Source organism: Miniopterus schreibersii, assembly GCF_964146895.1.
Source record: "Miniopterus schreibersii genome assembly, chromosome: 3".
Taxonomy (NCBI): Eukaryota; Metazoa; Chordata; class Mammalia; order Chiroptera; family Miniopteridae; genus Miniopterus; species Miniopterus schreibersii.
This window is the reverse complement of record NC_138103.1, coordinates 23,547,079-23,569,824: the sequence shown is the minus strand read 5'-3', so window position 1 is coordinate 23,569,824 and position 22,746 is coordinate 23,547,079. Positions and strand designations below refer to the sequence as shown.

Genomic DNA, 22,746 nt, shown 5'->3' with positions numbered 1-22,746 from the left:
CGGTTAGTTCCCCTGAAATCTGCGCCGGGTGGAGCCAGGCCCAGGCGGGGCGTGACCGACGGGCCGACGGCTGAAACCGCCGGCGGTGCCGGAGGGCAACCGGGAGGCGGCGGCCGGGAGGCTCGCCCTAGAGCACTGAGCTGGAGCGTTCGGCAGCCGGCGGGGAAGCCGGCGTTTCTCTCCCTTTCCCTCCGTCCCTGCCTCTGGGATCCCCCGCCTCGCGGTGCTGCCGGTCCTGGGCCGTGGTGGTTACGTGGACTAGGAGGCGGGAGAGGAGCCATTGGGCCAGAAGACTGTGGCCAACCCCTGAGTGTGAGGCCGCCTGAAAAACAGTGAATCCCATCCCTTCACGGATCTTAGGATTTTCAAAGTGTTCAAATGAAAGGACCTTAAAGAGATTGATTGATCCAAAAGTCGTGTTTTCATACCTGAACATGAGGTATGTGTTAAGTGATTGATAAACAGGGCAGCATCCCATCTAGCAACTCGAAGGGTGCTCTGAGGGGCTCTACCAAGATGGAAGGATCTTATGGGAAGGGTGGAGCAAGGGACCTGTTAACAAAAGAGGGGGAAAAGGATTCTTTTGGGGCCTGGACATCTTTTCTTTGGGGGAAGAGAATGGGAAGATTTTTTTTTTTTAATCATTAAGATTACCTCTTCTATGAGGGATAGAGAAGGCCCATGGGACAGGTGACCTTACAGGTGCTTGACCGGAAAGTTCCAGACGGGTTGATTATGTTTCTGGGAGAGGTTGAAACTGCATTTATGTCAGGCATTAAATCTAGGTTCAGTATCATGGGCTTTCAGCACAAGTGACGTTATATTGGGCTTGTGGTTTTCTCTTTAGCAGTTGGAAACAGCAGCTGCCTCTGTATCCTGTGTCAAAGGAACTCAAAAAGTCTGGAGGCTTTGGCTAGAAATAAAGATTTATTCAAGGGTCTTAGAGTTTGCAAATGGAAAACACAATTAGGCAATCCCCAGAGCATTTTGCAGAAGAAAGACAAGCAAAAAGTTCTTGAGAAGAATCAGTCCTGCATCGTTAGCCTCTGGTTTGGTCAGAGATGGTAATCCTCTAGATGATGGTGGTCTGGATCGTGGACGTCAGGAGTTTGGATACCTGAATATTATTTCTTTAGTCCAGAGGGTTAGCTAAAGGTTTGATCTATATCCAGGCATTGATTGGAAAACTCAAAACTTTAAGTTCCCAGGCTAGTTATGATGCTGGGGGGCACTGGGGAAGGCCAAGGGAGGCCTCAACTAATCCAGGTCCTTGTCAGAGAACAAGGAATTCAAGAGCAAGAAAGATTTAGCAAAGCACAGTAAACCTATTAAAGCCATAGTAAGACAGGCCAGGAAGGCAAGACCAGCAGAATAGAGAAACAGATAAACAGCAGTTTGCAGCCATCCAGTAAATTCTACCTTCCCTAAACCAAGGACACATAAGAGGAAAATGGTTTTCACTTCTCCTCCCTAGAAGATAAATAGCGTAAATCACCCTAGTCTGGAAGACAGATAACAGAAATTAAGGCCATTTGCCAACCACACCCAAGGACAGATGTAGTTACGGGAATAAATCTCATTTTGGCACATCAGCCTAAAGCTGATGAATATTCTATTAAGATCCTCCTCTAAACGCCCAGCCTGGAAAACCGCTCAAAACCAAGGTCTAGCAGGAGCTTTCCCTCCAGGAACACACCCTCGCCTTGCCTGCTTCCCTTGTTTTCCCCAGAGGCGTGCGTCTCCAAAACTGTAAGGGACACCACGAGGAAACTGGCCATAGGAGCAGCAATGGGCAGCGGCAGTTCATCCTGGGCAAACACCCTGAACCTGCCCCCAAGGCCCTCCTTTTTTTCTCTTAGTGAGCCAAAGCAGACCAGTCTAGGCTCATTTCCCCAGCCCTTTCTTGTTTTCATTGTCCCCAGCTTTAATAAACATCCTCTAAAATTCACCTGGACTAGTTTTGTGAAATCTTTCCTGTACAAAGTCAAGAACCCACACACTACCGACCCGGCCCTAGGCAGACCCAAGGGCCAGGTCCCCTTTCTGGTAAAAATTCCATTTTATTTCTTTACTCTATTTCTCACTTGGATGCCATGTGTGACATAAAGTGCAGTCACAACAGGAGAAAGAAAGAAGAAACAAACAAAGAAAAAGGAAGGAGGGAAGGAAAGAAAGAAGGAAAGGAAGGAAGGACTGTGTCTGGGAGATAGTCCTCGAATCCCAGCCTTGCTAAATGCTGCCTCTGTGATCTTGGGCAGGTAGTCTAATTTCTCAGTCTTTGTTCATTATTTGCAAAATGTAGATTGACCAATTCCTCAAATTCTTCCTAAACACTGAAGGGCAGCAGAATATTCCACCCCAAAATATGCCTCTTTGGCATGAGGATTATTTTAAGACACAAGAGATGCTCTGAAAACAAACTAGAAGCTATGCTTTTATAAGGGAAATATTTATAAACAAAATCTCCATTTGTAAAGATATCTCCCTCTCTGTACCTGGAAGAGAAGGATGGCTTTAAATCACAAGAGATTCTTATCAAAGTGCCAATAAAAGATAGCATCTGTGGGCTTTGTCCTTTTGATGTTTCTGCATATGTTCTTCATAAGCACAATCTGGTGATGAACATTGACCAGAGGAAAAAGGTGATCAAACCCCTCCATAAGAACAACTGTACAGTCTTCGAGAAGACATGAAAGGAGCTGGGAATGGAGTGCACTTTCCCCCAGCTGTACTACCAAAAAGCCACTGCTTCTGGGTAAACAAGAAGGCTCTGTGCATTCAGGTTTTTCAGGAGGCTCAAAAGCTGAAGCAGCACAAAAGGGACTTAAAAGCCACAACAGCCTAGAAATAAGGCCAGATGAATGCAGAGAGTCCGTCCAAAGCCTGGCCAGAGGCAATCAAAGAAAACCAATAAATTTTGTTGAAGTTGAAAAAAAATAGAAGTAACCCTGGCCAGGTAGCTCAGTTGGTTAGAGTGTCATCCCAATATGCTAAGGTTTCGGCTTTGATCTCTGGTCAGGGCACATAAAAGAAACCACCAATGAATGCATAAGTAAGTGGAACAAGTTGATGCCTCTCTCTCTCTCACACACTTTTCCCGAAAAAACTGAGACTGTTGCAGACATTATACTCTGGATGCGTACATATTTAGTGTGTATTTTTTAATGTGTATTTTCTAAAAATAAAGATATTCTCTTAGAAAACCAAAGCAAAATGATAAAAATTAGGAATATTAACATTGATAAAATCCTATTATTTAATTTACAGCCCTTTTTCAATTTTCATCAATTGTCCCAAGAATGTCCTTTATAGCTCTTATTTTTCCTGACCCCAAATCTGACACAATATTACTTAACTGTCATGTCTCTTCAGTCTTCTTTCATCTGGAATACAGTAGTTCTTCCACTTTAATTTGTCGTCCTTGATCTTGACATTTTTGAAAAGTATGACAGTCATTCTAAAAAAATGTTCTTTAATTTGGAATTGTCTGATTTTTTTCATGATTAGATTCAGGTTATTAACTTTGACCCCCAAAAAATCACATAAATAATGTGTCCTTCTCAGGGCAAGATAAGTGGTGCACATGATGTTGGTTTGTCTCATTTTGGCTAATGTTGACTTTGGTTACATGATTAAGTTTGAGTCAGGTGTCTCCACTGTAAAGTTACTAGTTTCACCTTTGTAATTAATAATTTGTATGGGAATACTTTGAGACTATGGAAATACCCTGTTTTTCTTCAAAATTTCATCTATTAGTTTTAGAATCCATTGGTGATTCTTACCTAAATCAGTTCTAAGGGTTGCTGGACAATGATATTTTCTAACCTCATCATTCTTTCTATATTTATTAGCTGACATTTTACTGTAATTAAGAACTTTCTCTTCTACCTCTTTTATGTAATTATTTGTGTTAAAATGAATTCATGGATTCTTCTTTTATTCAGTGGGCTATACCCATTACTATAGTTTCAAATTATAATAATGTGTGATTAACACAGGAATTTTAACTATGTAATACTGAGCCATTATTTCTAGCAACAATTATATAAAAGAAACAAATCTTTCTCAACGAGACTTAGCTGGTTCGTAATAGTAAAATCACATCATTATTATAAAGGATAATTACTTTTTCTGCTTGCTATATAATAGGGCACATTTTAGTTTATCAAAAACTACACCAAATCATTTAATATATATTTTTAAAAGAAAAGCAGTTAAGCCCAGCCGGGTGTGGCTCAGTGGTTAAGCATCGACCTAGGATCCAGGCGATCAGGGTTCAATTCCCCGTCAGGGCACATGCCCGGGTTACAGGCTCTATCAATGATTCATCATTGATGTTTCTCTCTCTCTCCCCCTCTCCTTTCCTCTGTGAAATCAATAAAGATATATTTAAAAAAAGAAAGAAAAAAAAGCAGTTAAAACTGATCCTCTCCCTTTTCCCCTTTACCCCACAAAGGAATTTTGTGTGTGTGTGTGTGCATTATACAAGACTTTAAGAAACCATCCACAGCTAGGGGTCTGTGCTAAACTCATATAATGTGGCTATGACTGTTTGCCAGTGAACAGAGGTCCCTATGAGAACAGAGAAAGAGCATACAGTTTTATAAAACTCGTAGAGGATGCCACCTCCACGCCCCCTCCCAGGGATAGAGCCCTCAACCCAGGCATGTACCCTGATCGGGAATCAAACTGGTGACCTCTTGGTTCCTGGGTCAACGCTCAACCACTGAGACACACTGTCCAGGGCTGCGTATATGACATTGAGCTGGAACAAAAAAATATGAAAATAAGTTAGTCATAGAGTAGGGCTGGAGGAGTCATTCCAGGCAGAGGGAATGCCAATCACCAAAACCTGAGGCAGGAACAGAGAGGCCGGAGTGGAGGATGAGGAGTGGGGTGGGGTGGTGATGTGAAGAGGTAGGTAGCAACCAGATCAGACATGGTCAGTCTTTTCAATTTCATTCTAAAAGCAAAGGGGTCTAAGTAGGCAAGTTGCAGGACCAATCACCATTTCAGAAGACTATTCCGGAGACTAGGCTAGAGGGGTTAACCAGGGAACAAATCAAGCCGAGAGGACTTTGTATAATGCAGGGTGAGAGATGATGGTGATCCAGATAAGTAAATTTGAGAATGTTTTCAAGATACATCTTGAAGATGGATTCAAGTATTTGGTGATGGATTGCAAGCAAAAGGTGAGGTCAGGAGGGGAGTCAAAGATGACGCTCAGCTTTTCGTTGACTGGGTGAATGGTGGTGCCATTTCCTGAAACAGAGAAGATGAAATGAGGAAGATATTTGGAGTGGGGAGTGGAAATAAGGAATTCCATTTGGGCGTATTAAGTTTGAGGTGGCTAATAGATATTTAAGTAGCAGTACTGACCAGGTTATTGGACGTGTAACTTGAGGAAAGAAGCCTGGGTAGTATAACTGGGCAGTCGCCAGTATATAGATGATGAGCCAGTTACTGCCTCTTGGCTCCATATTCACCCTTCATTGTCTCTGCAAAAATGGAATTGGGACCTTTGAAAATTTTCCTTTGCCAATTAACACAACATTAAGCTTTGCTAGTAGAGGACATTGGCAAAACATTGCAAGAGGGAAGGTATTTCCTTTTCGGTTCTGGTTTGCTTGCTCATGGCACATACAGCTTCTCTAGCACCCAGCTCCTGCAGTGCATGCTAGTCAGCAGCACAGAGGCCAGCAGCTTTCCCAGCACTCCCCTTGGGTGGTCTTATAGTGGAATGCCCTCTCCAAAAAGGTATGAATATCAGCTCTGGGGTGTTTTCTTGGTTCCTCTATCTTAGCCCTAAGGGTAGTGTCAGCTTCTTATATATGCTATTCCTATATTCTTTATAGTTATCACTACTCTTTATTAGCCAATTCCTCATTAATCTAATACTACTGTAATTGTTATTTATATTAAAGATATGTTGTTCAAATTAGCGTGTTGTTTTTCCCTCCTGGACTCTAAATGCAATTCAGACAAGATCACCCAAGGAGACGTATAGATTGATGTCAGATGTAAAGTCTCAAGAAGTCTCTATATGTTACTTCCCATTTTGAATGGGTGAAAAGTAAAGGCACATGGGATGGATCAGGAGCATGTGAGTACAGTTTCCTCTCCTGGCACACCTATCAGCCATTGTTAGGGTATACAACTCCTTTTCGTATTCACTTTGGGAAGCTCTGGGTTTTGGCTGGCCTCTGTTGCACATGGGTACCTACCTGTGGTTCGCAGTGGATTTTCTCAGTCAACTACAACCAGAGCTGGAATTCATTTGCTGGCTTCTCGGGGTTTTGCATATGTAATGGTGCATCTTCTGAAGCCAAAATGTTTGAAAAACTTTGCCAGCCCTCACTGTGTGGACCAAGCTCCCAGTTTCAGTTTGACTGCTCCAGGCTGTTGTGAACAGCTATCTCTGAAGGGGTTTCCTTCAAATGGTGCCTCTAGACCTTGAATCTGTTGACATTGAAACTCTTATACCCTCAAGGGTTGTTGGCCTTGGCCAATGTCAGCATCATGGAGATGTAGAAACAAGGGACAGATGCTACCTATCCTTGTGCCTCCTTGTGATCTCTACCAAGGCGCTGAAGGATGCTTTGGTGGTGTAAGACCAGGATAGGAGAAAAGATGTACAGGGTTTTCAACTATTTGAATGATGGGTTTTTAGAGAGGGATTGGGGAGCTCACCTCCTAAAATGGTCAAGTGAGGAAGCTGAAGGTCATGAACCAATGACCAGTACTGCTGATAAGCCCCAGAAAGCCTGGGGCAGTTGAGTATCTGGAAAACCTTCCACCTAACATTCCTGTATCATGCAGATACTTTGGTTGGACTTATCTGGGAATTCTACCTCTGATCTTAATCCACAAATTCAAGTTACCCCTCAGGTGCTGCTGCCATAAAAGGATCACAACAAGGGTTTAAAATCAGGTAGTAAATTTCACCCCAGTGGAATCTTCTGGGCTAAAGGCCCAGCTAATGGAAGTAGTGGAATATTCCTGCAGGTGACTACAGAGGGGATTCCTCACTGTTCTGGCTCTCTGGACCAATGGAAGTTTCTAAATAGAACTGCACTTTGAAAAATAATATTAAGCAATATGGTGGAACATTCCCTGAATATGCCTGGAGGCAGATACACTGCCCTGGTTTATGGGAGGGCCAAGTGAATAATGCTACTGTTATTTCAGCTAATGGTGATGTGGTCAGCTCACCGGGGAAGTTCATATTTTTGTTAGGGAACTCTTGGTGAACTCAGTTTTTAGGTAAGTATTTTGATTCCCCCTTCCTGGGGTAAAGGAGGGTGAAGCTGTCTGCTCAGTGGGAGCCTCTGCTGCTGCTGTGGAGGTGGGTACAGAGCTCAGAGAGGGGGCTCAAATGCTCTCCAAATCCCAGCAGGCCAGATGAGAAAGCTGAAATGGAAAGCTAGGGACCTCAGTGCAAAAAAGCACTTATCTGCCTGAGAATAAGATGAGGGCAGCCTGGGGCACAGTGTCACTGCCACAGCTAGCTACCAGATGCCAATGAGGCATGGCCAGAAGTGGCCAACCAGCTATAAAATGCCTAAGACAAGACAGTCATGAGCAAGAGGAGGTGGAACTGACCTGGTGAGAGGAGGGAAAGCAAGCACCCACAACATGTACACACAGATGGTCCCCTGCGCAGACAGAATAAGCTAAAGTACAACTGGTGATCAGGATGTAATGTTGAGACACACACTAATAAAGGCATTTATAGAGGTTGGCACACACTTTAGCCTACTCATCACACTCTCCCACTCCCTCTACAAAAATAACAAAGGTATAAGATTTGACCCAACTTGTAAATTTCTTCTAATAGAGGTCAAGCTCCAGGTTTTGTGGTACGTTAAAGTTCTATTTCTTGATTTTTAGTAATAACTGAGAGAAGTATGGGTAGGTCTGTTTCAAAGATCTACTGGAGCCAGGCCATCTGCCGAGATCCCATGATGTAGGAAAACATCAGGGTCTGCAATAAATTAGGAGCATCCTCTAAAAGTCACCAGGTTGCTACTGAGATCACAGAAGGCTGGAAAATATGCATCATAATCTAAATATGGGCCCTTTTTATGAAGTGCTTCTGAATGGTTCAAGATGGTTCCATTCAGTCTTCCTCATAGTTGTGTTGGGTTTTTTCCAGGTACACAACAGTCCTCTTTCCACTTGGAAGTGAAATCCCAGGATCTCTGATCGTGTGCAGTGTGTGAGGGAAGAAGTCCTTAGCAGTCCAAAAATGGAACGGCCCTGTTCCTAAGGCTGTATTTACTGATATTTTTGGGGGAGGGGGACATTTTGGAGAGAGAGGTAACAGTTTGGTTACTTGGATTATCAGATGTAGTTATACATCTACTGGATCTATAACTTTGAAAACAACACTATCAGTTTTTCCTTGTACAGTGGTACCTTGGTTTTCAAATGTACTCTGTTCCAGAAGGCCATTCGAGTTCTGAAACGTTGGAAAACCGAGGGATCCACAACCAACAGCTGGGCCTCAGGATCTTGCCCTCAGCGGAAGCTGCGTGGCAGGTTGGACTTCCGAGGCGCGCTGGAAACCGAAGCATTTCCTTCTGGGTTTAGGGCGTTCATAAACTGAAATATTCCTCATCAGAGATGCTTGAAAATCGAGGTACCACTGTATTTAGATGTTAGGAGATACTCCTTTAACGGGAAAAATGAAGTACCTAATGCTCACGGCTAATAAGATCACTGTAGAAATGACTAGAGAAGGAAAAGAGCACATAATTACTCCTGCTCAGAACAAGATCTACCTTCACTGGCATCCTATTCAGCATGTACTTAAAAGTTATGATAGAAATAAAAGTTTAGTGAAATAAATCAGAGAAAGCCAAATACCATATGATTTCACTTATGTGGAATCTAAAAAATAAAATAAATGCACAAACAAAACAGAAACAAACTCATACAGAGAACAATGTGATGGCAGCCAGATGGGAGGGGGTTGGAGGATGGGTGAGAAAGTGGAAAGGATGGAGGAGTACAAATTGGCAGTTACTAGTCACGGGATGTAAAGTACAGCTCAGGGAATGCGGTCAATATAATAACTATATATGGTGCAAGGGGGGTGCAAGACTTACATGGGATGGGGATCACTTCATAAGTTATATAAATAATCACTGTTGTATAGCTGAAACTAATATATTGAATGGCAACTGTAACTGAAAAAGTAAAAATAATAAAGCAGAAGCAGAAGCTCCGACTTTAAAAGCTAAAGGAAGCTAAAGGAACAGGCTATAAATTAAACAAGTCAAAACAAAAAGTACGTAAAGCCAGCTAAAAGGTCATCATCTTCAAAATGATGACAAAGGGCACACAGGCAGAGTAGAGACCTGGAGTCCATGGGCCATGAACCCCAAGCCAGCACACGATGTCCCCTGAGCTAAACTAGAGTCTCTGATTCAACTATTTTCTTGACACCAGGGGTCCCTGAAGGAGGGCCATGCCCCTGGGTGTACCTCCCCAAATGGTCAAGCTGCATAGCACATCTGTGTGGTGAGACGTGTAGACTGCACGAGTCTGATTAATAACTCAGACTGTCCAGGACTTTCCCACTACACTGTGTCCAGCCAGGGGGTCATTACTCATCTGCCAAGTCATCCTCCACTCGCTGTCCCATGAGTAGGGCCCTTCACCACCTAGTAGACATTGGGGATCCCATTATCTCCTTAATGCTCAGGGCTACTTAAGACCCACATAAGGAAGTTCTTCTAATATTCCTTCTAAAGTATTTGCTTTTCAGATCTTTATAGGTTAGGCAGGGTGAAGTCCTGAGCCTCAGAGGTGGGACACTGAGCTGTCAAGTGGAAGGGAAACTCTGCTGTTGGATACCCATGAGGATTTCAGAAAAGGGCTCTGGGTTTGCATTCTGGCTCTGCCACTTACTAGTTATGTGCCCTTGGGGAAATTATACCTCTACGAGCTTCGGTTTCCAATTTGTAAGATATTATTAGTGTATTATTACTGTGTGAGTGCTGCACAGTAATTAGGTCAGGAATTCATTTGGCACAGATGATAGTGTTTTTAAAAGTTAGAATAATCAGAGATTTTTTTTATTTAATAAAGATTTAAGCGTCCAATTCTATAATACATCATCGGTATATTGTATTGTGTGTTCACCACTGCAAGTCAAATCTCCTTCCATCACCATTTATCCCCCCATGCCCTCTTCTATCTCTCCCCTGTACAGCCCCCTTTTCCCTTTGGTAATCACCATACTATTGTCTGTGTCAGTGAGGGGTTGTGGGGTGGGTTTTTTTGCTTAATCCCGTCACCATTTTTAAGGGAATCAGTTGGAGGGTGGCACAGCTACCCAATACCTCAGAACTCACCTTTCTGGGTTAATCCATGAAGTAACGTCAAGGGACACCTTGTGAGGACACTCATTAGCCAGGAAGATGTCAAAACTCTGCTTTTAGAGGAAGGGGAACTTATACCCATTTTCCTCAAGGAACGGTATTAATCACTGAGGTTCACATATGCTTAGAGCCACTTATCTCCCCCTTGGAAAAAAGTGGTGATCTGACAGGAGGGATTTCAGTCATAACTACAGACACAGTTATGAGCCATACAAGTGGCCGTGCATTTGTGCGATCTTCCTCCTCTGGAGACCTCTCAACAGAAGACGCAAAGCTGTTTGCCTAGGTATACCTACCTGGGACAGAGACAGTGCTAGACTGACTACAGAAGGACCTTCATGGGCCTGTCCCTCTTTAACTTCAAGTCAGGGCAGAAGTTCATCTGCTAACCTCAGGAAAGAGCCTGTTTTATTAAGTGTGGTATCCGTAAACATACCACATTTTAAGGAGAAATCAAGACATATTTGCTGGCAAAGTCAGGGCCCGAGGAGGGATGAGAGTAAGTCTCTAAAAAAGAAAGGCACAGCACCCACGTTCTAATTGTTGACTTTAATGCCAATGTGAGGGTACTGAGGCTCCATGCACCAAAGCGCTCACAGACAATGAAAGAACACAGGAATGTTTTGCTGTGTACACAAACCCAACACCATACAGAAGGAAGGCAATGGACCCAGGTGACCTCCCACACTCCAGAGGCAACTGCCTGTTATTGTACCTAGTCTTTGTTCTTACCTCCTCCAGCCCCCTGCCAACCCACCCTACCCCCAATTAACATATTATACATACATGTTTCTTCAGAATTCCAAAAAGTGCTTCTCCCACCCCAGTTCCCAATACTGCATCTTCTGATGAATAAAACCCCCCTCTTTTAAGAATCACAAAGCAGGAACCACCTTCATGAAAGAGCCCCAGCAAAATGTTACCCAAGAAAGTGGAATCACTTACATGAGAATCAAATATAGATGGGGATGATGTTTGAAATTCTAACTGGGATCAAAATGCTCAGTGTGGGTAGTTTTTGTTCTGTTGTTGTGCATCTGAACCTCTTTGGGATCCAGCTTAGACCAGATCACACTGAGGCTCACCCCTCTTTGTGGCTTGCAAATATCAATTTCATAGTCCTCCAATAAGCAACCAGAACAGGAAGATTATAACACCTGATTAGCCTGGGGCTCAGACAGTTCCCAGAATATCCTAAGCTCCGGGAAGAAAGAATAGAAGCTTTCAGAGCAGGACTGACTGCTTTCCAGACGATAAGCAGGGGACAGCCTGGTGAACTCACCAGAGGTAGAATAAGGATGGTGACAATTCCTCTATTTCTTCTATTTAGAGCATTGCCCAAAGAATTCCTCCACTGGGATGATGTAATGTGTTTCACTGTGGTTTTGTTTGTCTTTTTTGTTGCCATTAAGTTTTTCATTTCTATTGAATTTTGTTATGGCTTGCATCGAAAGGTAGCATACAGTCCTATCTCCTAAAGATCCCACCTTCCCAACCAGTGAGCACGGCACCTGGGAGAAAAGGTGCCCAAAGTCAAAAGGGAAGCTCCAAAGGCAGGCACTTTGACCCATCAATAACCACTGGCCTGTCTCATGGCAGGAGGAATCTAGTCCCTGTCAGAATGAGAGGCATTTATTGACATTATGCACAAAAATTCTATAAAAATATACTTCCTTTCAATCAGGGAGAAGCATTCATCCTTGGAATCTTCCTTCCAGACCCAACCATTCTTACGCTCTGGGCCTGGTCATTTAGAGTTAAAAAGGGATCCAACTGGGAGAAGTCACTTCCTCAGAGACAACCTTTATTTGGAGGCCATCACCACAAACCACCACATCCAAAAGCACTTTTCAGACTGGCCTTGGCTTCTTATCAGAGAATGACCAAACTGCATCGTTGAATTCTTTTACTCTATTTAGAAAGAGCTCTAAGCTGGATACCACTGTCCCTGCTCTTTCTGGTCTACTGGCCTTAGAACCTTGTACCCCCACAATGGCACAGAGCACACCACCTTGAGGACATCACAGAGGGACAGAGAAACAGGGGTGTCTTTAGTGAAACAGGGTGTCCCAAGCAAGTCTTCCAGGGCCTGTTTTTGAGCAAACCTGCATTTGAACATACGAGCCGCTCCCGGTCTTACATGTACAGACTAAATCACCACGCACTGTGAATGCTGCGCAGGGGGAAGGAAAGAGAAGGGGTCAAGGACAGATAACTGAAAGCGATGGGCTTAATTATCTGCTCTCTACTCACACTGACTTCCTCCTGAATAGCTTCCCTCAGTGTTTGTCAAAAACTGAACTCTTATTAGTAACACCAATCAGAGCAACTTAAACGAAAGACTTTACTGTTAGAACAAGGCAAGAGCCATGTTGTTGGGCTAAGCTCCAGGCAGGGATATCAGCTCCAAAAACGTGACACTCCATTGTGGATGAGAAGAGAGAGAACACATATCTCAGAACCAGCACTGACTGTACTGTCCTCTTAGACCTCCGCCCGTATCTCTGCTCTGCTCCACTCACATAAGAATACAATGTAGGAGTGCAAAACCATGCTCTGGAATCTCTGTTCCCATGCAAGGGCCAGGCGGTCACTGCCCCATGAAGGAATTCAGCAAGGGTCCAGGGCTTGGCCTTCTCTTCCTCAGAAGGATGCAGGCATTTTCAGCTCCCTCTTGCCCTACCTCACCAATCTAGTCTTGTAAGACTGAGTCCAGTGAGGCTGTCCTCAGCAGCTGTTCACATATAAAGAAAACCTCCCTACAAGAACACCCGGAAATAGTCAAGTACAATCACGAGTCCTGGGAGAAGCCCTTACTGCAGCAAAGAAATGTTACATTCCAATTACTGGTGCTGCACAGCCTTCCTTCAGGAGATGCATGTCCATACCCTGACTAGCTGCCCCAGGCTGCAGACAGTGAGAAGGAAACCCAGTGGGAGCAGAACCTTGTGTATCTTTCTCTCTCTCTCAAGTGTGGGGAGTAAAATACAATGGGTTTGCTGCTGTCTTCCCCCAGCTGGGACAGCTGGGCCTCTCACCTAGCCCTTTCATTACTTCTCCAAAACACTCTCCTAGGAGGAGAATGTTAGTGGGATAAAGCAAGGTTTTAAAAAGAGAGGGATCCACCTGAAACTAATACAAAAGAATATTAAATGTAAACTGTAATTGAAAAAAGAAAACCAGTCATGGAAATGTAAAGTACAGCATAGGTATATAGTCAATAATATTTTAATAACTGTACAGTGTCAGATGGGTACTTTGTAAGGTAAATGTCTAACTACTGTATGCTGTACATCTGAAATTAATATGTCAACTGTAATTGAAAAATAAAAAGATTTTTTTTAAAAGCGGGGGGTTCCCAGCAAGGGGGTTCACCACAAACTGGATCCTGACACATGAAATGGCAGCCAAGGAGGTGTTCTGAGCCTCCAGAAAGGATGTTACATCTTGAAGATAACAGATGTAAACATATTGCCTGCTTGACTTAGAGGATCTTCAAAAGGAGCCTCTGAAATGTGCAATCCAGCCCTGTGAGAGGATAACCCTTCAAGCAAGGAAGGTGGGTAGAAGATAGGAGAAGCCAAGGCCCAGAGCAGGGCTGTAAACATTGTGCTTTTCTAAGGCCAGCCTGGTGTATGGTTTTGGTAACTATGGTTACATATCCAAAAAGTGGTGAAGAATATGTTTTGGGAGGAAAAGAGCCTTTTCACATCCTAAAACAAAGCAGGGGACGGTTCTTGGGGGAAGAGGGAGAGAAGATGCCCCTTCTTTAGCCAGGGACTGTGGAGTAGCTACTTGGATAAATCCCCATCATGTTCTCTGTTCATACCTATACACTGAGCACAAGGAAGGAATACCTGAACAGGGTCGAGGAGGTGATTATGCCTATATTATTTTGGTAACGTGGCTCTAAATAGGGCAGAAACTCTCTTGCAAGGTCAAGAAAGTGCCAAAACCTCTCTGGACTTGCTGGCCAAGCCCTCGCTAGCCAGACCCCACTGGCGTCAGGTAAAGACTGCCGTGCCTGGAGGAAAGACCAGGTGAGTGCAGGTCCCCGTGGGCCACAAGCCCTGAGTCTGACCCCAAGGAGCAACAGGGGATACTAGAGCTGCACCTCCGTCCACTCGGAGCTGTGCCTCTGGACTCGGTCCTCACCTCAGCAGGTTCTGGAGCGGTCAGCAGCCCTTCCAGGGATCTGACTCCCAGAGCCACTAAGGGGAATGGGCGCCCTCCCTGAAGGGGCTCTATTCCCTGCCTGGACTACTCACCACCATGTGATCTTGAACTCATAGATGGGGCGCTTGCAGTAGTAGTGGTTGATGAGGTGTTTGTCACACACCCCAATGCACTGGTGGTCCACGACGAGGCCCTGGGCTGAGAGGTCTGTGACCAGGCAGTGCAGCAGGTCATAAACATCAGCCACAGCCTCCCAGGGCCCAAAAGATACATCCACTTCACAGTGGTGTTCAAACAGCTGCCCATCACTCTCGCTCCGTTCAAAGCGCAGAGAGTTGAGAAGTGGACACTCGTAGGGGGTGATGGGCATCTCCTCCTTGAAGACACAGACCTTGAGCTTGGCAAAGCGGGCCTTCCGCTGGACTGCACGCAGCCGGGCAATCTCCACAATCCGCTCCAAATGGTCTATGGAGATGAATACAGCAGCCATCACTGGGATGGGGATGGGCAGGTGGGTTGTGGCACAAGGCAGTGAGAGGGCACAGGGAGCCCCAGTGACGGCAGGATCCAAGAGGGCAGAGACAGATTCCTGGGGGAAGGGATGCTTTGGGCCTCTGCAGGATACAAACTTAAAGAGGGATCATTATTCTCCACTGCAAAAGGAAACCAAGTAGATGGGATGAGGACTGTCCTTTTTTATTTTTTAAAAATATATTATTGATGTCAGAGAGAGGAAGGGAGAGGGAGAGAGAGAAACACCAGTGATGAGAGAGTCATTGATTGGCTGCCTCCTGCATGCCCCCTACTGGGGATCCAGCCCGAAACCTGAGCATGTGCCCTGACTGGGTATCGAGCCATGATCTCCTGGATCCTAGGTCAATGCTCAACCGCTGAGCCACGCTGGCCTGGGGAGGACTGTCCTTTTGAAATGTGATTTGATGACTATCACAGGCAAGGTGGGCCCCCCTTAACCTGTATCTTCTCAGTGTGACAAAGAGGGAAGGGCAGAAAGGGAGTGGGATTCTCTCCCCTCTAAAGTAATACACATGAACCTTGGATCCACTTGTTCTGGGGGAGAGCTAGGCACTGACAGATGCCTTGCAACCCTCATTCCCCATCCCCCAGCCTGGGCAGCTGACCCCTCACCTTTGTAATAGGGCATGAGTCCCAGAAATGCCTGGCGTACTTTCTCCCCCTTCAGGGGCTGCATGTTCTCTAGCTGCTCCAGGAGGGGCCCGATGGCATAGTACTGGGCCTCTTTGTACACAGCCCGCACACGTTCCCGGGGTGGCAGGTCCCCAGAGCGCAGGAAATTCAGCACATCTCTGAGCAAAAAGGAAACAGGGTTGGTGAGAAGGAGCCAATGGAACTGGGCAGTGCTACATAGTAGTTAGAGCACAGAATCTGGAACAGGACCACGAGCTGTGTAACCTTGGGTAAGTGAACTTAACCTTTCTGTGCCTTGATTTTTCTCATCTGTAAAATGGGGGAAAATAAGAAAACTACTCCAAAATGTTATGAGGATTAAATGAGTTAGTATATAAAAAGTGTCTATAAAGTACCTGGCACAGAGTAAGTTCTCAATAAGTGTTAAGAATTCTTATCAGCAGTATCATTATTATAATTACAATTACTATTAGGTATATTAGGTATTATTATTAGGTACATATAGGAATAATGAAAAATATTACTAGTCTCTTAATATACAGGGTTGGTCAAAAGTAGGTTTATAGTTGTGAGAACACAAAACACAGTTTACTCTTGTATTATTTATTATTATTTTTCATATGAACTATAAACCTACTTTTGCCTCACCCTGTATATATTTTAATTGAGGTAAATTAATGTTCAATAAATGTACAAATCTTAATTATACCATTCAATTAATTTTTACTTATTTTTTAAATTTTATTTTTGTTTAAAATATTACAGATGTGCCTTTTTCTCCCCAATGGCCCATTCCACCCCATCCCTTCCCCCTCCCCAGTCCCTCTCCCCACCACTGTCCGTGTCAATTAATTTTAAAATATATATATATCTTTATTGACTTCAGAGAGAGGAGGGGGGAGAGGGAGAGAGAGAAACATCAATGATGAGAGAGCCATTGATCGGCTGCCTCCTGCATGCCACCGACTAGGGATCGAGCCTGCAACTCGGGCATGTGCCCTGACCAAAAAGTGAACCTCAATCTCTTGGATCATAGGTCAATGCTCAATCGCTGAACCATGCTGGCTGGGCAGCCATTCAATTAATTTTCAAGTATGAATATACCCATACAACTGCCACCTAGCTCAAGATATAGAACATTTCCATCTCATTAAAGTTTCCCTGTGCCTCTTCCCAGTCATTCCTATAGAGGCAGCAACCACCCTACTTCCACTTCTGTCAACAAAGATTCGCGTTGCCACTTGTTGAAATTCATATAAGTAGAATCATACGGTCTGTTCTCTTTTGTGCCTGGCTTCTTTCCCTTGACCTAGTATTTTTGAGATTTCTGTTATGTGCAACAGTAGTTTGTTGCTTTAAGTAGCACACCACTGTATGGATACACGTACTATAATTTATTTACCCATTCTCCTGTTGATGGACATTTGAGTAGTTTCCAATCGGGGCTCTTAGAAGTAAAGCTGTGATGAATATTCCTGTATAAGACTTGCTGTGAACACCTGCACCAATTTCTCTTGGGTAAATATTAGAAGTAGAATTGTTCAGTCATAGTGCATGTTTAATAAAGTGGTTGTAGCATTTTACATTCCCACTAGCAATGTAGAAGAGTTCCATATCACCATTAGTATTATTCTGTAGCTGCATGGAGAAGAGCAAATGCCTAAACCTAACATCTGAACAAACTGGTTCCAGGAGTGAATAAAATAATATACTCCATTTTCTTAAAATAAAAATTCAGTTCTTTTCATTCTCTTTTAAGGTTCTTTTTAGTACTAAGAGTAATCAGATCCATCAATGGGTGTGGGAAGGGCTTTTCTGTAAGGATATAAGAGTAAACTCCAAGATTAAGCTGTTACCTCTATAATCAGTCTATGACTGTAATGCAACTTCAGTTAACACTCACTAAGTATTAATCTGTGTCAGCTACCATATATATGTTATCCCACTGAATCTTTTCATTAATATTATGGGATAAGTGCCATCTTATGTCCATTTTATAAATGAAGAAAAAGTGGGGCTCAAAGAGGTTAAGAAACATCCTTGCTCAAGAAGCCACAGTTAGAGGCTCAGATGCAGACACGGTTGACTGCAAGTCCACACCCTCAGTGGTCCAGATTGTAATCCAAAGCACTCTTCAGGATCACAATGGGAAACAGCCCCACATGGAAGTACATGAGCTACATCAACAGATAAATTTACCCCACCAAATGCCCTAAATTCCTACTTTACTTCATCTGAGTCTTTTTAAAAAAATTGATTTTACAGAGAGAGAGGGGAGAGACACACAGAGAGAGATTTGTTGTTCCACTTATTTATGCATTCGTTGGTTTCTTCTCGTATGTGCCCTGACCAGAGATTGAACCTGCAACCTTGGTGCAGTGGGACCACGCTCTAACCAACTGAGCTACCCAGCCAGAGTAATTTATCTGAGTCTTTCAACAACTTCATCTGCTGATGATGAATCATAGGCCACTGGAGCCCAGCAGTCTGAGGATAAATGCCACAATATCCTGCTTTCTGCCCAACACCCTTGCCTGGTTCTGTCACTCTCCAGCTAAAGCCAAATCCTATTCCCCTTCCCCACAACCCCTTCCAAAACTGGTCCTCCAGGATCTTAAGCAAACCTTGGTAAGCTCTGAAAAACATATCCCCAGGGCAAGGCCCAGCCACCAGTGTTGTGGGAGCTGCCAGCTGGGGCCAGCACTTTCCTCCCCCAAACAGCCTGCAAACAAAAACCTTTTTATAGCTCTGCAGAGCGATGTGACACTTTGTTTTCTCAGCACTGGAGGCAGCTGACAACCCAATGGAGAAACCCAGATGCTTCAAAGCAAATTATTTGACCAGAGTCTCCTTTCTGAGGATAAAAATGACCCTTCTCCCAATGTGGGAAATGCTACTTGAGGCCATCAGAGAGATGTAGTGATTGGAGAGTTTCTGCCTCCCTGGTCATTCTGTTCAAGGTCAAGGACCATGTTCATTGTTTAGTCATCTCCAAAGTTAGACTGAAGGGGAAGAGAGCTTCAGCCATATACTCTGAAAGGACCTGGCCAGGGGTCACACCAACACTTTTTATTTAATCCACGTGACAGGCCTGCAAGGTATCTATAATTATTTCTCATTTCACAAACAAGGAAACTGAAATAAAAAGTCTTTAAATGGTTTATGTGTAAGGTTGTCAGAAGTCTTTCCTGGGAAAGGCTATTTTTTGAGATTCTGTGTTTCCATGTTTTAGTGTTAAAATAACAGTAATAATTGAAGGTGCGTGTTTTTTTGAGCCTTTTTTGGGCAACATTAAAGGATGGCAACCCTATGCTGGCCCTTTCCTCACTTTTTAATTTTTTTTATTTTAGAGAGTAGAAGGGAGAGAGAGAGGGGGAAGAAAGAGGGAGAAAGAGAGAAACATCGATGTGAGAAAGACATTGGTTGCCTCCTGCATGCGCCCTGACAGGGGCTGGGGATCGAACCTGCAACTGAGGTATGTGCCCTTGGCCAGGAATTGAACCTGCGACCCTTCAGTTGGAGGGGTGATGCTCTAACCACCGGGCAACACCGGCCAGGGCTCTTCCCTTTTCTGTTTGTTTGTTTGTTTGTTTTAAACTATTGAAAGAAGTCTGGGAACCACTGCCACACACCATGCTTCCTCCCTAAAGGCAATGCTGAGCCCCGGGATCTGATCAGAGGGTGTTCTCCGAGAAGTTGTTTTGGAACTCCCCCACCTCTAGGCGGGATCCCACCTATTCCTTTCCACACAGATGATGACTCCACAGTCTTAAGTTACGTAGGATAGAAGCGGTTTCATCCCATCCAGCCAGTGTCTGTTACCTGGGATTTCTCCAGCTGTCCTTGTCTCCTCTGGAAAAGAAACTAAAAAATTTGATACCATTTAATAGGCACATTTATTAAATCCTGTCAGATGTTATCTCCTCTTCTAGGTACTATGGAAGATACTGAAGCCCCATGCCCAAGCCATGCCTAGCAAGTCACTTGCTAGGACTACAAAGATGATCATAGAGGGAGCAACATACCCAAAGTGTGCGCCGTCCCGGTCAATGAAGTACCTGCCCTCAGCGTCGGTGGGGATGAAATGACGCCCGCTGAACATGGCCGCCAGCATGGTGTCTTCGTAGCGCCGCAGGGTGGACAGGCGTGTGGTGAAGTGAGCCCCTCCAATGTTAAGGGGAACAACTTCAGGAAACTGGGAGAGAAAAAAAAGAAAAGCTGCACATTCAGCCAGGCAACAAAAATGAGAGCCAGCTGCTCCGTCTGCAGTCTTCTTGGGTCTGATTAAAGCCTCGCCATTTGCTCAGTCACCCAAAACCAAAACCCAGGAGTCTTCCTCAACACTCTTCCCTCTCCTCCCTTTCCACACACTCACTGGTTGCCAAGTCCTACCCATCCTCCCCTGACAGCTCCTAAATCAGGTCTCGCCACCCCAATCCTACTATTTCTGCTCTAGAGTTCAAAGCCTTCACTGTCCTCCTTTCACCCGCTGAGCTGACCCTTTTCGTGCCCTTGCTCATGCTGTCTTCTCTGTCCAAAACGCTCTTACCACTCTCGCTTTGTCCATCCAGTGATCGCAAGAGCCCCCTATGGTGGTGTACACTGTTCACTGCACAAGGGCGCCTGGATGAGAGTGGCCTGCTGCCCAGATGTGTGTGTGCCCTTCTCCTAATTCACACCAAGGAGCCACGTAGATTAGCAGGAGCCACTCATTCTAAGGGCTTCCAGTCAAGTTCCCCTACTCCGTGAGCATTTCTGCTCTACTGTCTCTTGCCAGCTCCCAAGACAGAGTTAACTAAACACTCCTTCCATTGTGCCTTCCCTGTATGCCAAGTTTTCCTCTATTATAGTGCCATACAGTAACACGATACATTGGGAATTATTTTCTTCTGTCAGCCCACCCTTCTAGACCCCAAGCTTCTGGAGGCAGGGACAACAGCTTGTTCACCAATCATGAGGCTGCACACAGCAGGACTCGTGGATGTTTGTTGAATAATTCCTTCTTAATCTGTAGAGTGAGATGAGTTCCCAGTCTAGCTAAGGTTCTGGAGGCTAGGGCAGGGTGAAGAACAGGGAATGGTGGAATAGATTTGCCCTGAGAAGCTCGAGGTTTGCCCTAAAATGCTCGGGACCTTTTCTGTTCTTTTTGTTTTTTGATGTCTTTCACTCCTTGTGACGTTGAAAGAAACAAGGCCAGTTCTCTCTAATTTTCCAACTCTCCTCCTCCAGATTAACTAAAATTTTGTCCCAGTGCATACTTTTCAATATTACGACATCTCTCAGGCTCCAGTGAAAGCCTATGTATATTTATGTAGTAACTCCTTTTTCTGAACTTTCAAATTCTTTGTGAATAAAGTAGGGTAAATATACATCAAGTAAAAGTTACCCAGGGCCTTGTGCTGTGCCTGACTCACAGTAAACACCCAAATATGCATTGAATGAATGAATGAATGAATGAAATAGGTATTTACAGTTCCATGTATATATGTACCGTTACTTTTCTGCACCCGAAGGACAGGATATGCCTTGTGCTTATTCTATAGCACCTCTAAAACTATTCTATGTGCATACCAAGGATATCTCATACCCATACCAATCCAAGTGCTTGCTCCATATTAGAGATGAAAAGACTGAGGCATAGAAGAAATAGCAATCAAAAACAGTTCTAGATCTCACATGGAGCAATGTAATCTGTGGAGGGAGCTGGCACCGGAGTCCTGACCTACAGTGCCTGGGTCCTGCACTCCGTCCTTCCAGCCGCACCATGTTCCCCAATGACAGCGCACACGAAAACAGTACCGCTGTGTCTCTAAAGGCTCTTTTTTCCCCAACTGCAAAGAATAATTTGAGAGTTTTGCTCATTTTCACAAGTGTCCCATGACCTTAAAGATAGGGACTTCTAACCCCCAAATAACACTATCCGCTTCTCAAAAGCCTCACCCAGCCCTGCCCAGCCCCTCTGGGGCTCGGTCCATTCGCCTGGGTCTCCATGCATCACATTGCCCCTTATCTGACCCTCCCTTCCCTCCTCCTTCCTGGTCTCGGTCTTCAGTGCCCTACAGTGTCCCCCGTCCCCCCCCACTTTTCCCTTCTCTTAAGGTGTTAGTATGACACCGTCACACACACTAAGACCAGCGGAAGCCACTGTGCACCGGGCACAGCAGCCAATGAGGGAAAGCCAGGGAGCTGTCGGGTGAGGGTGGGCACATCCACCAACTGGCCTGCTTTTTACCTGCACCCAGTCCCTTACCCCACTCTCAGGGCACCCGGACACCGGGTCTGGGTAACCCCCACGGCCTCTTGGATTCTCTAGGAGGCGCTATCATCTCCTGGGGCTCCGAGGTCCCCTGCCTGCCCGTGAGCGCTGGGAGGAGGGCGTTCCGGGCCAGGCGACCTCTGGTGCAGGGAAGACACACCTGGTGCACGCCTCGGGCGGGAGGGGGCAGGGGGCCGGGGCGCCCAGCTCCCGGCGCCGCCGTCAGCGCGACCCCCGGTCTCCAGACCCTGCGGCTCGCGTCGCAAGGTCAGTCCTGCCCGGCACCCGCTTCTCCCCGGGCGCCCCTCCCCACGCCCCCCCCCCGCGTGGTACCTCTTGGGGCAGCAGGGGCAGCGCGTGCCCCGCCTGCGTGGCCGTCGGGGTGGCCGGCTCCAGAAAGTCGTCTTCGGCGTCGGAGCTGGACATGGCACCGTCCGGGCGACGGCTGTCTGGCTCCCGCCCCGTGACTACCACCATCCCTCTGGCTCTGGGCAGTGGGCGCGGCTTCGGGCAGGCGGGCAACGGACCCCGCGGCACTAGCGTGGAGCAGCGCCTGGCATGACGCGGCCGCCCGCGGGCGGGGTCCGGGGGGGGCGCGGAGAGCGCGGCGCGCGGGGGGCCTGCGGGCCGCCGCTCCCTCAGCCTCGAGCGGGCGAGCGGGCCACCGCGGGGACCACCGGCCGGGCGCCTGACGCTGCCGCCTCCCGCTACTGGCCAAGCCCCGCTTGCCCCGCCCCTGATTGGCAGGAAGCTCGCCCA

The 22,746-nt window shown here is 45.6% G+C and overlaps 1 protein-coding gene across 7 annotated transcripts; it reads right to left on the bottom strand.

Annotated features, from left to right (window-relative positions):
* Positions 1–27: 27 nt before the first annotated feature.
* On the bottom strand, positions 28–22,693 carry KCTD7 (potassium channel tetramerization domain containing 7). 7 transcript variants are annotated; one of them, XM_081132295.1, is made up of 6 exons: positions 22,321–22,671; positions 19,757–19,926; positions 19,554–19,595; positions 15,711–15,889; positions 14,657–15,029; positions 28–5,262 (listed from the first exon to the last, which is right to left on the bottom strand). In XM_081132295.1, exons 1-6 carry the CDS (start codon positions 22,462–22,464, stop codon positions 5,211–5,213), a joined length of 960 nt encoding a protein of 319 aa, XP_080988421.1. In that variant the 5' UTR covers positions 22,465–22,671; the 3' UTR covers positions 28–5,210. The 7 variants fall into 7 exon arrangements, with proteins under 7 accessions (XP_080988421.1, XP_080988422.1, XP_080988425.1 ...); XM_081132296.1 differs by having other exon boundaries at positions 28–4,765; XM_081132298.1 differs by lacking the exon at positions 28–5,262 and adding an exon at positions 10,753–12,561.
* Between the last annotated feature and the right edge of the window lie 53 nt (positions 22,694–22,746).

What these genes read in the sequence shown, in the direction of transcription:
- KCTD7 (XM_081132295.1), bottom strand. Translation starts at nt 22,464, where the DNA reads ATGGTGGTAGTCACGGGGCGGGAGCCAGACAGCCGTCGCCCGGACGGT. An exon ending in TGCCCCTGCTGCCCCAAGAG is followed by an intron (nt 19,927 to 22,320) that starts GTACCACGCGGG and finishes TTTCTCTCCCAG; the next exon opens with TTTCCTGAAGTTGTTCCCCT. An exon ending in ACTCATGCCCTATTACAAAG is followed by an intron (nt 15,030 to 15,710) that starts GTGAGGGGTCAG and finishes TCATCTCCATAG; the next exon opens with ACCATTTGGAGCGGATTGTG.